This window comes from Aristolochia californica, unplaced genomic scaffold (genome assembly GCF_029961685.1).
Source record: "Aristolochia californica isolate CCGP_79_NKW_82.1479 unplaced genomic scaffold, dmAriCali1.0.hap1 SCAF_7, whole genome shotgun sequence".
Classification (NCBI taxonomy): domain Eukaryota; kingdom Viridiplantae; phylum Streptophyta; class Magnoliopsida; order Piperales; family Aristolochiaceae; genus Aristolochia; species Aristolochia californica.
Window position 1 is genome coordinate 41,586,188 of NW_027182268.1, and position 12,699 is coordinate 41,598,886.

At 38.7% G+C, this 12,699-nt stretch overlaps 2 protein-coding genes across 4 annotated transcripts; one reads left to right on the forward strand and one right to left on the reverse strand.

Moving 5' to 3' along the window:
• Positions 1-925: 925 nt before the first annotated feature.
• Positions 926-3,323, reverse strand: LOC137937679 (heavy metal-associated isoprenylated plant protein 37-like). Its single transcript, XM_068782793.1, has 3 exons — positions 3,062-3,323; positions 2,873-2,948; positions 926-2,245 (listed from the first exon to the last, which is right to left on the reverse strand). Exons 1-3 carry the CDS (start codon positions 3,098-3,100, stop codon positions 1,230-1,232), a joined length of 1,131 nt encoding a protein of 376 aa, XP_068638894.1. The 5' UTR covers positions 3,101-3,323; the 3' UTR covers positions 926-1,229.
• Positions 3,324-7,900: 4,577 nt separating this feature from the next.
• On the forward strand, positions 7,901-11,364 carry LOC137935888 (beta-glucosidase 44-like). 3 transcript variants are annotated; one of them, XM_068780282.1, is made up of 11 exons: positions 7,901-8,160; positions 8,285-8,343; positions 8,650-8,725; positions 8,842-8,913; positions 9,013-9,100; positions 9,579-9,831; positions 9,913-10,028; positions 10,105-10,322; positions 10,396-10,427; positions 10,548-10,650; positions 10,795-11,364. In XM_068780282.1, the coding sequence occupies exons 1-11, from the start codon at positions 7,926-7,928 to the stop codon at positions 11,070-11,072; spliced, it is 1,530 nt and encodes a 509-aa protein (XP_068636383.1). In that variant the 5' UTR covers positions 7,901-7,925; the 3' UTR covers positions 11,073-11,364. The 3 variants fall into 3 exon arrangements, with proteins under 3 accessions (XP_068636383.1, XP_068636386.1, XP_068636385.1); XM_068780285.1 differs by having other exon boundaries at positions 10,782-10,886; XM_068780284.1 differs by having other exon boundaries at positions 10,732-10,817.
• The last annotated feature ends 1,335 nt before the right edge of the window (positions 11,365-12,699 follow it).

Sequence of the window (12,699 nt, forward strand, 5' to 3'; positions counted from 1 at the left end):
CACACTTTGCAGCTTTTCTTCTAGAGCTAACTATAGTTAGAAAATCAGTAGTTTCCTTTGTTAAGTGCTTGTTTCCAACTCCTGAAATTCAGAGAGTGAACATTTTTCGTTCATATTACTAAAAAAATCCAAAAGATTCCTTTTTCTTAGTAGACACCAGGATGGCAGAATGTTAGAACCAAAAGCAGCAATTGCTTCGCAGAAGCTTTTCTGAACGAAATAACGAAGGGAAGATACCACCCTCTTCTGTAAACACTGCTGCCGTCTGCCAAGACCATAATATACCTATTGTTAGATTATAATTACCACTCATATGCAGATTGAATATGTTATTTTAAAAGATCAACCTAACATGCGCAACACCTGTAAATTTAGAGGAACGACGCGAGCCTGAACTCAATGACCTGTTTATCTGACACTGGTCAAATAACGAAGACAAAAGCAAGCCGAGAGGCGTAAAGTTGTGGGGCCTTTTGCAAATGTAAGAAGCAAGGAAGACCTTCAGCTTTGGCAATGCTGTCGGAGCAAAAGTTCTTCCTCCCTCCAATATTTTGGAAACAAGTGAGCATGTGAAGATTGTCAGAGCTCAAACGGCTAAGTTCCAGTGCATACAGCGAAAGCCATTTTTTCTAAGGTCTATTCTGCAGCTCAGCTTGACTTGAGCAAAAAGAAGAAATGGTTAACTTCTCACCTGTTAATGGCTTTCTTGCTAAAAGGAGAAAGATACAGCAACGTGTTCGATGGTAGGACTCATATGTTCCACTGTTTGTCAACTCTCGACATCGCGGCACAGTATTTGAGTTGTCCTCTGATTAAAGTGCACGCCTTTCCCAACACTCCTAAATTCAGGAAAAGCGAATTAAACCTTTACTAAGAACTCGAACCTGCTGCTTTAAAAGCCGAGTAAAAGAGAGAAAAGACCGTCTCCTTCAAAGTGACTAAACCGTCTTGGCTGCTGAATCCTGGCGAGAAACAGGACAGCTTTTACATTTCTTTACTTTATAATACACCTGTTTTCGCAAGGTTCAGGTGACGCCTGTCGTTCTCACAAAGAGATGAACAAAAACAAAAGACAATTATAATACGTTGAACGAAGAGCTGAGAATCCATCTTAAGAAAATCCGATAAACAGCCGGCCACTAATAGCATCATACAACTAACAGAAGCCAACATTATCTCGAACCGTTCTTTACTACCAACGAAACCCCAGACATTCTCCCACCCTCTCTTTACATGACAACACAGCTATTGGCGTTATCATCATTGAACATATGAGCACCGTAGTCTGCATTTTCGGACTGGTATGAAGGTGAGGGATAGTACTGATAATATCCTGTGTAAGGGGGGACATATGGAGACCTATGATACATCATCTGAGGCTGCACGTTTCTGTTTTCGTGCATCATACCAGGCCTGCTATGCATATTCATGACCATGGGTGATGGGAAATGCTGATAACCCTGCAAGTTTGTCAAACCCGGTGATGGCTGGTGAAACCCTCCAAACCCATTTGCAGACGAGCCATTTGCCTGAAACGCGCTTGGCTGCTGAACTTGAAAGCCTCCCGAATTGCCAGTAAGACCCCCCATGCCACCGCCATGACCTTGAAGGCCAAGGCCCGTGGGGTTCATATTCAACTCCATTAACTTCTTTGCCTCGCCAATATTTGGGTTTAAGCTACCACCCAAGTGTAGCCCCGCGTTCATCTTGCTGTTGCCTCCAACATTAATGTTTTTCTGCTCAATACCATTTGGATTCTTCAGTCCAACATTCTGATTTGGGTTACCTCCCCCACCCAGCTTCTTTCCTACATTTCCGTTTCCAGGTCCGCCTTTGTTCTGATTCTGATTGATTTGAACAGCCTTCTTCGCATTTGCGTCATTAATTTGTTTGAGAAGACCCAATCTGTTAGCTTTCTCTCTGAGGAACCTGAACTCCTCTTCCTCGTCTTCATCTTCGTCATCATCAAAATCATCTTCATCTTCATCGTCACTAAAAGATAGAAACTTTTGCTGATTTTTTAAAGCTTTTAATCCTTTCATCAAACCCTGTTTTTGGTCTTTGGCGCTTCTGTCATCTTTGATGCAATTGGCTTGTTGGAGTTTCTGATTTTGGTTGGACTTCTGAGACCAGAGTTCTGCATGCTTCCCGGCTCTTATCAGTTTCTTTATCAAGGTAGCCGAATCTACATTTCCTGAGACTGTGACCTTCTGCTGCTCTGCATCAACGTTGACTGTATATACACCTGACTCAAACGCGGAAAAGAGAAAAGACAGCTCGTCGATAAAATGTCATATGGACAAGTATAAAATAGAACAAAATTCATTAACATTGGATCTTCAAACATCACACCACAAATAAGCAAAGACAGAAAATCTCACGCAAAATATCTATTTTACTAGATAATCAAACGTAATCAGGAGGCATCAAGCAACAAGTACAAAAGACTGCGACAAAAAACAGAAATGTGATCTGAACTCATAAAATGCATCATTAAACTCGATTAGTTTACAATTTCGATGAAGAAAAGATTTATTTTCTTAAATAATGTAGAGAAAAATAAAAAAGCATTGAACTACATTGGGATAACGGCTTCAACCAAAAGGTTTCTTTGGGGATTATTAAGAGATTCAACAAACAAACACACAATATTCACAACAACAAAACAGCGTCTGTTGTATTACAAAACGAGACAGGAGATTCATCCGTTGCGACAGACGAGCGATGGTGAAGGTATTAATTTCTGCTGGGGGTGCCAGCGTTCTCGAGCCAAAACTTAAGCCTTAAATCTTCAAAAAGTTCTTTTTTTTTTGGTCTTTTGTGTTCCGCCTATCTTGAGAAAAATCACCGAAAATGAGAAAACAAGATATACCTTCAATTCTCTGGAGGAGCTTCTTCACTTTCTGCTTACAGCCGTCACAGTGTAGGTTCACCTTGAGCACGCAGGTCTGGGAAACAAAAGAGAAATGCTGCTTCAAACTACTGAAAAGACCTATTTCTCGTTCTACAGCAAGAAAAAGAAGAAAAAGACATCCAAATAATTAACGAGAAGCAGTGAGACCTGAATCTTGAGGAGCTTAAAGTCTTCTTCCTTAGTCATTTCTTCCGCTATATAGCTGTTCAGAATAACAAAAAAGAAAACAAAAAGGAGTGCCTTCAGTAGAAAACAAGCACTAGGATGGTGGAAAGGGTTGCATGGAGAGCTTGAGGCCTTCTTGGTGAGATTCTTTTTAGCTAAGCCTCATGAGTGCTTGGACAAATGATGAGCACAGAAGGATGAAGTCAGACGAAGGAGAGAGAAAACAAAAGGTAAGGCGTCGGGAGGGAAGTGAAGTGGAGAAATTAGACGATGCGATGACTGATTTGACGTTAAATACTGGCAAAAAACGATAAAGAGAAATAGTGACTTGACAGGCCCTTCTTGTAAGCTGTCGCACTGTCACATGTTTTAGTATCAATTTATCGCGACATTTCTCGGAAAAAACGCCCATTATCATAAGACGCTCAAGCTGCACCATCTTGGCTGCCTCTCTGCCCAGTCGCTCCGGTGACCGAGGCCCTTTCAAAGCCGCACGACAGAGTTCAGGACACGTCTTGCAAGAGTAGGGACTGCTTATTTCGCAATGGGATATTTTCAGTAGAGAGATGTCGGTTACCTAATTCTCTTGTGTTGGGTTAACGCCTGTTGCTTCAGTGCCGGTTCCTGCTTAAAGCGTTTGGTCGGCGGGTTGGGTGGTCCGCGGTGCCCGGCGGAAAAGCCTGACTAACAAAGTAGCCATAATAATTTCTTCCCCTGAACAGAACTGAACCGATTGAGGACTCCCTCTTCGCCGCTTGAAAGAACAAGATGCGAGTCTCAGTCACTTTCTTCTTTTTCGTTTGCATTACAGAACACTAGTTACTTTCAATTGTTCACTAAATTCGCGAAGTTGAAAACTCAGATAATTTCCTCAACAAATTGGCACTATGTTTACTGTCGATATCCTTGAGAATGCCGCACCCGACTCGCTACTTCTACCTTCAATTAAGATGCGATCCTGCCAACCGAAACCTCTTTGTTCCCACCTACTCCGTTAGCTGAGTAGTAGTGAATTCTCGCTTATTTCCACATGAGTCAAAATTGATCCGAAAAGGTAGCAGTAGAGTGTTTTAGATTGTCCGAAGTTAACACAGAAACTTGGAGGGACACCTCCACCATTATGGTGGTCCCTTTTTTTCTAATCGATGATGTGAAAACCGTTACATTTTATGGATAGCGGCAGCTACCGACAGTTCACGTGCCGGCAGAGATTTCGCGGGACATAAAATGACGCTAATAGTGATGATACTAGACGTTGAGTCCAAGAGGTGCCTCTTTTCGTCGGATCGCAGGGACGAAAAGAAAGAGGGGAAAGCCGGACGAAGAGAAAAGGAGGAGAACCGCTCCCGTGAGCGGGGGGCTCGCCTTTGGAGTTTGGAGTTTGGACCGTGGATGGACAAAACGAGGCAGAGGCTCGTCTTTCTGAGTCTCTCTAGGGTCTTTCTTTACGACTTTTCTCTTTACACTAGCCCGCTCTGTGACTGTGAATGTCTTTTTCCTTACTTTTCTCTGCAGTAAAGATACGATTCGAGATATCTGGATGGGCAGCGCCAGTCCTCAGACTTCTTCTGCCAGTCTGCTCACTGTCTTCTTTCAGCGATTCCCGAGCGAGTAAAAGGCATTTTATTTTACTGAGTTTGTCGGTTATTAGTCTAGAAAGTAGAGATTTGGAGAGTGGAAGCAGTGGTGTTTGGGTTTTGGAGGGCCTCATTTATTTAAGGGGGTCCTGCACCCTGCTGCTACGCCACTGCCTCTGCGCGCCCTCATCCTCTTTAACTCTTCACCCTTTTCACTGGCTTTTGCCATATACTTACTCTCTTCTCTACTCTCCAACGCGTCGTTGGCAGCACGCAAACACACAAAACCATCCTTCATCATGACTGCCAGCTGCATGTGCTACCTGACCTCTCGATTTACCGAAATTGTTCCTTCAACAACTCAATTTACCGAGTCTGTCGACTGTCGTTGCTTATTGTGGTATCCTGCGCTCTTTAAAAAGGAACGAAAGGCTTCGCAGTGGGATTATAAAATTTACTGAATTGAATTTCCAGTTTCCACAACGAGTACTAGTAACTCTTTTGCTTCCTCCCATGTGAATGTGTCTTATTTACCCCCTCTTGAGGTAATTAGGCTCAACCCAAATGGTCTCATGACAGAGCATAGTCCTCTCCAATTATACAAACAAGGTAAATAGGGGGTATTGTGGAGACACTATCAGTTACTTGTACCCAATTATTGAGTAAAAAAGGAGGATCAGATTGCAACTTCTATTGTCCACCTTCTTTACGTGGTTCGTTGAGTTAGGTAAACGTGTATCTACTTCAACTTCAATTATTTGGGCTACTTGTGAATGTGAATGGAAAAGAAAAGAATCTTTTCTGACGCAATTATACAAGTGAGAATTTGTTACGCTTTTGACAAGTTTAACCGCCTAACGTTATTCCTTGAACACGAGTCAAGGAACACTTGGAACTTTTGAAGAACAGAAACATAAACCCCGGCTACCTTCTATGGTTTCTGTAAGCCTCGTCAGCCACAATTTATGCGTGTAATGAAGCTCACCAACCAGAGGCTTGTGGTCCAAATTAATGTTGGGACTTTGGTAAGCGTAATCTTGGGTTGACACAGGGTAACTAGGGTGGTTTCGAACCAAGCCCACTCTGGGTATCCAAGATCTTGAGCCAAGCTCGACCAAATCCAAGTTCGGCTCGACAGCTCGCGAGCCGGCTCATTAATGGGCTGAGTCGGGACCTGGAGCGGGGGAGTGGGAGTGAGAGCGAGAGCAAGGGAAGAAATAATCTTTCTCCCCTCATTACTACCAACCCCTCCCATCCGTTGTTGTCGTCGCCATCGATAACTACTCGTCGGATGCTTCTGTGGCCATCAGTTCGATTTCTTCATCCCCTCGCCTTCGCCTCCATCGCAACTGTCTTCGTTAGCGCAGTAACCCCTTCCCCTATGCACCGTCTCGGCAAAAAACCAGAACTAGCGACGATACCTAAGTTTAGGGGAGAAATAATTTCTCCCCCAGCGCAAAGATGATTTTGCACTTACAGGATCATAAAGTGAAAAAAAAAATATTTCCTTAAACTCTTCTTCCTCGTGACTCATGAAGAAATTGAAAATATATTTTAGTATAAATAAGTTTATAAGGACTATTAGTATTTCATGTTTTTTGTAAATATTTTTCTAATTGAAAATTCTTATTAAAAAATCATATAATTTTCTAAGTAAGATTTTCCTGCTAAGATGGGCTAGAAAGCTATATAAAAAAATTTTGAATAAGTATTTGACAATTGATGTTGTAATACTTTTAGCATGATGCAATTTTCATTGCAATTTTGTGTTTGACATTTTATTTGATTAAAATTTTATCGATAAGTATAGTAATATATTAGATTGATTATTAATTTTTATTTATTTCCTTATAAGAGGCAATAAAAGGTCCATTTAACTTTCCTAAGAAAATTTTAAAATATTTCTTGTAATTTTCTAATAAGTCACTAATAGTAATAGGATTTTATTTAAAGATTTTTTTGGAAATATGTATCATATGAAAAATATTTTTAGTTTTTCCTAGAATATAAATTTTCAACCAGGGGCATTAAGGAGGCCATAGTAAATTTATGGCCAAATTCAAAAATTACAAAACATTTGGAGTAAAAAATATTAATATTGGTGCATTTTAATCCATTATTGAAATTCAATCCTGAACTTCCCCTATCATTCTTTTTTTAAAATGTATGTATAATTTTATATATAATTTATTTGACATATATTTTATATAGAGTATTAAATATAGGTTATGCTTGAACTCGACTAGAGCTCGAACTCAGTTAAAATTATTAAGCTCGAGTTCGATTATAATTTTAGGTTCGAGGCTAGGGTCGGCTCGAGCTAAGTTTGAAACATTTAAATCAAACTCGGCTTAAAGAATGTTCGCACACAACTGGATTCGATGCCACCATTATGCCCAATTTTAGGTAGAGGTCATTCCTAATTTTATGTAAAATATATGCATAATTTTATATACAATTTATTTAATATATATTTTTAAAAAAATTTTAAATGTATGTTGAAGCACGGATTCAAGATATGTATTTTTAAAAAAAAATTAAATAAATATTAAAGCTAAATCTCGGCTCAAGTTCAATAATAATTTTAGGTTCTAGCCTAGGCACCGCTAGAACTTGAATTCAAAATATTTAAATTTAGTTCGGCTTATGGACCCGCTACTAGCAGGTTAATGCATTAAACAAGGCGGAAGAAAAACTTGATGTAATTTGTAAATTAATGGAAATGAGATTTGCCTCCTCTGTTTCTTCTTGTTCTGCCGGTAACTGTTTGTCAAAGGACTTCTGTAAGTAAGGCGGAAGAAAACAACAATTGCAAGAGACGCAGTTCGAAAGTTCATCATTTTTCCAAAGTCCAACAAATCCAACATATCATGTTGCATTAAAGAAAGTCCAAAACATGATACTACTCTTTAGCAGGAGAATCGAATACACAATTTTAGTGGTGACTAATCCATTGAAAATTGAAAGCTACCATTTTCTGAATTCTAATCAAACATCATGATCAACCATTACTTCGAGGTCTCGAATTTATTTTCTATGTTTTCTCTTAAGGAAAGTTTTACCTTCATCATCCGTGTTTGAGAGTACTCGCTCCTCAATTTTGACCAGTAGGCGGTAAAATGTATGTAAAATTGTTCATAAATTCAATTCCTCACAGTCATTACTGTCCTCATTTTATTCTCTTTGTGGGTCTCTCCTGGGATCGTATGCGTTATTTTCTTTAAATTCCGCACGCCCGCTGCTTGCGGCCGTAGACTGCTAGTTGAGCTATGAAGACGCTCTTCCTTCTCCATCTCCTCCTCCATTTGCTTCCCGTCTCGCAGTGCCTTCCCGGCGCTGAACGATGGGAGGAGTCGGCGCAGCCGTACACGGGAGGACTCAGGCGAGCGAGTTTCCCTAAAGGTTTCGTCTTCGGGACGGCCGCGTCGGCCTACCAGGTTGAAGGAATGGCAAGTAAGGAGGGCAGAGGCCCTAGCATTTGGGACGTCTTTGTCAAAAAACCCGGTATACACTCGGCATTACATTTCACGTCAACCTGCTGATTTCCAATTTTAGCTACTTAGAGATTTAATAGCTGCTATTTAGTACTCTGTTCATTAACCCTAAGTCTCTAACGACCTGGTGGCAGGGACTGTCGCAAATAACGGCACCGCAGAGGTTTCGGTGGATGAATATCACAGATATAAGGTAAGTCATCCTCCCATTCTTTCTGAGACTAGAGTGTTACTTTCTAACAAAAACACGAAACAGTACTATTTCCTGATATTTCGAGCTTAAAGACTTCGAAATTACACTTTTAGTTTTTATGCATTTGCATTCTTTTCACAGAAGAATACGTAAGTAGTAATATTATGTATGAACTTGGGAATTATGAAGAAAACAAAGAAAATTTTTTTAAAAAAAAAAAGGTATTTAGAACTTGTGTAGACAAGCACTATTCGGAGTAGCCTTTTCTTCTCCAAAAGTCTGTTTATAAGGCTACTCTCTCTGCAGGAAGATGTTGACATCATGGCGAAGATGAATTTCGATGCCTACCGTTTCTCCATATCGTGGTCCAGAATTTTCCCTAGTAAACCAACTTTTTATCAACATTTGGCAAATTGGTTATTAACCGATATTCGATTTTTCATTTCCTTTCTTCTCTTAAAAACTTGACCCAATGGGTTGCTCTTTTGCTTCATTTAGATGGAGTTGGAAAAGTGAATTGGAAGGGAGTGGCTTACTACAACAGGTTGATCAACTACCTACTTGAAAGGGGTGAGCTCTAAAAGAAAATGAAAGTTTATTCTTCAGTTGTTTGGGTTTGAATTTCAAGTCATATTCCAGAGCCTAATAGGGTTTTTGTTGGGAGTTCAGGAATCACTCCTTATGCAAATTTATATCACTATGATCTTCCTGAAGCCTTGGAGAAGAAATACCAAGGCATCTTGAGCCACCACTTTGTGTAAGTATCATATTAGTTGAAGTTCCTCACTGCTTCTACTTTACCCTGTTTTTTTTCTAGAAAAAGCAGTACTCTTGTGTGTGGCTCGTACGTTTATCTTTTGGGTCTTCACTCCAAAATCCTTAAGCAGTTCTCAGTTATGCATGCAGAGGCATATAACAGACCTTCCTAATCTGTGATCAGTATGGTAATTTACTGTAAGATAACTCTTGTTTAGTTTCTCATGAATCTTTTTCTTAATGATCATGTCGATGGCTGGGATTGTGGGAATTGCTGCTTCTTCAGACTGTTGTCAGTGTATACTACTGTAAGATCAGTCTGCAGTCTCACTCGTAATGTAGTCTTTGGAGTTGATCATAAGATTGCAGAGAGTGGACTTCTCTTTAAATGAAATGACCAAACTCATTTTTAGGTAGGGTTGTGTGGTAATACTTCGTAGATTCCAAGCATGACTGTTGCAGCCGATTCATGTTTGCAGAAAAGACTACACAGATTATGCAGATTTCTGTTTCAAGGCATATGGTGACAGAGTGAAGAATTGGATGACCTTCAATGAACCAAGAATTGTGGCAGCGCTTGGATATGACAATGGGAATGCTCCTCCTGGAAGATGTTCAAAGGCTTTTGGAAATTGTACCGAAGGGAATTCTGCTACTGAGCCTTATATTGTTGCCCACCATTTGATTTTAGCTCATGCTGCAGCAGTCCAGAGATACCGTGAGAAATATCAAGTAAAATTAGTACTGGTTTGATGTGACTTTTCCGATATCAAAACTCTTGTGTCTTACGAGTTTGATTTATGGAACTTTCAGGCAAAACAGAAAGGGAGGATAGGGATTATCCTGGATTTTGGCTGGTATGAACCTCTTACCAGATCGAAGGCAGACGAACTTGCAGCTCAAAGAGCGAGGGACTTCCATGTTGGATGGTGAGTGTCCCAAGTGTTCATGATCATCTTGGAATAACTATCATTTTATGATTGCTCATTGTGCTAAGTTTTGCAGGTTTCTCCATCCGATCGTGTATGGGGAGTACCCAAAAACAATGCAGAATGTTGTTGGAGCTAGACTTCCTAAATTTACCAAACAAGACGTTAAGATGGTCAAAGGATCCATTGATTTTGTGGGCATAAACCACTACACGTCCTACTATATGTATGATCCCCACAGGCCAAAGCAAACAGTTACTGGCTATCAGATGGACTGGAATGTTGGATTTGCCTGTAAGTTACAGACAAATTTATTTATTAATCCATTTGCAACTAGACTATTTTGACTCTCATCAAATCTTTGCAGATGAGCGGAAAGGCGTACCCATTGGACCGAGGGTAAATGATTAATCTTACTCTTCTGTCTTCTCCGCCTTCTTCAGGATTTATCTTTTGAATAACCGTTCGGCATGGGTGACTCCATTCTATAGACATTCAGAAATGCTAAATATTTCACAGGCGAACTCGTACTGGCTTTACATCGTTCCATGGGGCATATACAAAGCAGTAACCTACGTGAAAGAAAGATATCAAAACCCCACCGTGATTCTATCAGAGAACGGTATGAACTATTACCCATTCATATCAAGTTTTCAGCGATTATTAAGTTTTTTTCCAACTTCATTGCTAAGATCGTTTCCAGACGGGAGGTTATGCAGGAAAAAAGAAAGGACTGAAAATTGACATTTTCAGTGTTTGGCAACAGGCATGGATGATCCCGGCAATATTACTCTGCGAGCCGGTCTGCACGACATGACAAGGGTTAATTTTTACAGGAGCTACTTGACCCAATTGAAGAAAGCCATTGATGATGGAGCTAATGTGATAGGTTACTTTGCCTGGTCTTTGCTTGACAACTTCGAGTGGCGTTTAGGATATACGTCAAGGTTCGGTCTCGTCTATGTGGATTTCAGAACCCTGAAGAGGTATCCGAAGATGTCCGCTTACTGGTTCAGAGAATTACTTGGCAGAAAGAAGAAGTAGGCCTTACCGCGGCTTCTCTGTCCTTGTTGTTACCACAGTTTTATGTAATGGAGACGCTACTTTCTAATCTTAATAGGATAATATAGTTACTATCAAATTGTGGATCACTGTCACCGTGGGCAGTCACTAGAATATCTACTTTTTGACAATCCCAATGTTTTATTTAGTGGAAGTAGATAATTAGTTTTAGGCAATAATTTCTTGCGTTAATGAAAGGCTCTACTGCAAACCTTGAATAGAACTTGTTTGTTAAATATATCATCCGGAGACAAATTTGTTCCTTGTGCTTTCACTCTTTTGTGCTTCTATGATACCCACTTAGGGCTTTTTATTAGGGGGGTTAGTGTATTTAAAAGTATAGTGGAAAGTGAAAGTGAAAGTGAATTAACTAGTGAAAGAGACTTTGATAGTGAGTTACCTAGTGAAAATGAATTACTTTTTTGTATTAGTGTGTTTAATACAAAGTGCAATGTAAAGAATTTTCTTGTGTTAGTGTGTACAATGAAAATTTTAATAGAAAGTGGAGAATGAGTTTATTAATAAAATACTTTGATCGATTTAACTTTATTAAGTAAGTTTTATGTAAAATTTTAATTAACAAAATAAGATAAATAATTTAATTTTTTCAAATAAAATATTAAATTATTTAAATATAAAAAATAGTATACCTAAATAAACATGGTTACTTTTATAATGTCTAAATACTTAATCAAATTTTTATTTTTACAATATCTAAATTATCACTCTTAAATTAGTAATTTAATATACTATTAAAAATTATAAATATAACAAATAAATAAATAAGATATTTTATTAATAAAATAAGATAATTTTTTGTTCAGTCTAAATTAATACAATAATACAAATAAAAATAAAAATATTAATTTAATTAATTATAAAAAATAGAATACTTAAACAAAAAGGTTTGGTCTAGATACTTGATCAAATTTTTACTTTTACGATATCTTAATTATCACTTTTAAATTAGTAGTTTAATTTAATATTAAAAGATGAAAATAATAAATAAATAAATAAGGTATTTTACTAATAAAATAATATTTATTTTCCATTAAAATCCAACTAAATTAGTTTAGTCACGACATTGACCGTCGAGTAAAATGATGAGTGAAAGTGAAATCACTAGTCTCATGGAGTGAATTCATTTTCACTCATTTTTTCACTTAAACGAATGACAATTCACTAACGCTTTTGGAGCCACTTTTCTTAGTGAAATTGAAATTACAAAGTGCACTAATAAGTTAATGCTTAGGGAAAGTTAAAGGTGAGAGTGAATTACCTAATGAATTCTTTTTCATTGGTTCTTATGAAAAACAAGTAAAAATGAATTTACTAGGGGATAATTCACTTTCACTCGCCCCCACCCCTCTTTCCCTATTTTTGCCCCACTTTCTCCTCCCCTCTTCACCCTCACCCAAAAGAGCACTGTTGGAACGGTAATGAAACTTGTCGATCTAGTGCGACACTAGCACGGAAGAATCTTGTTTGCGACTCCATTGAGTATTGGCCGTGCGCTTTTACTAATCAGTCATCACTCTATTACAGTAGTACTAGTCTATTAGTGCAACGATCGAGTAGAAGATCTTTCAAGGATAAACAACTGGGAAGG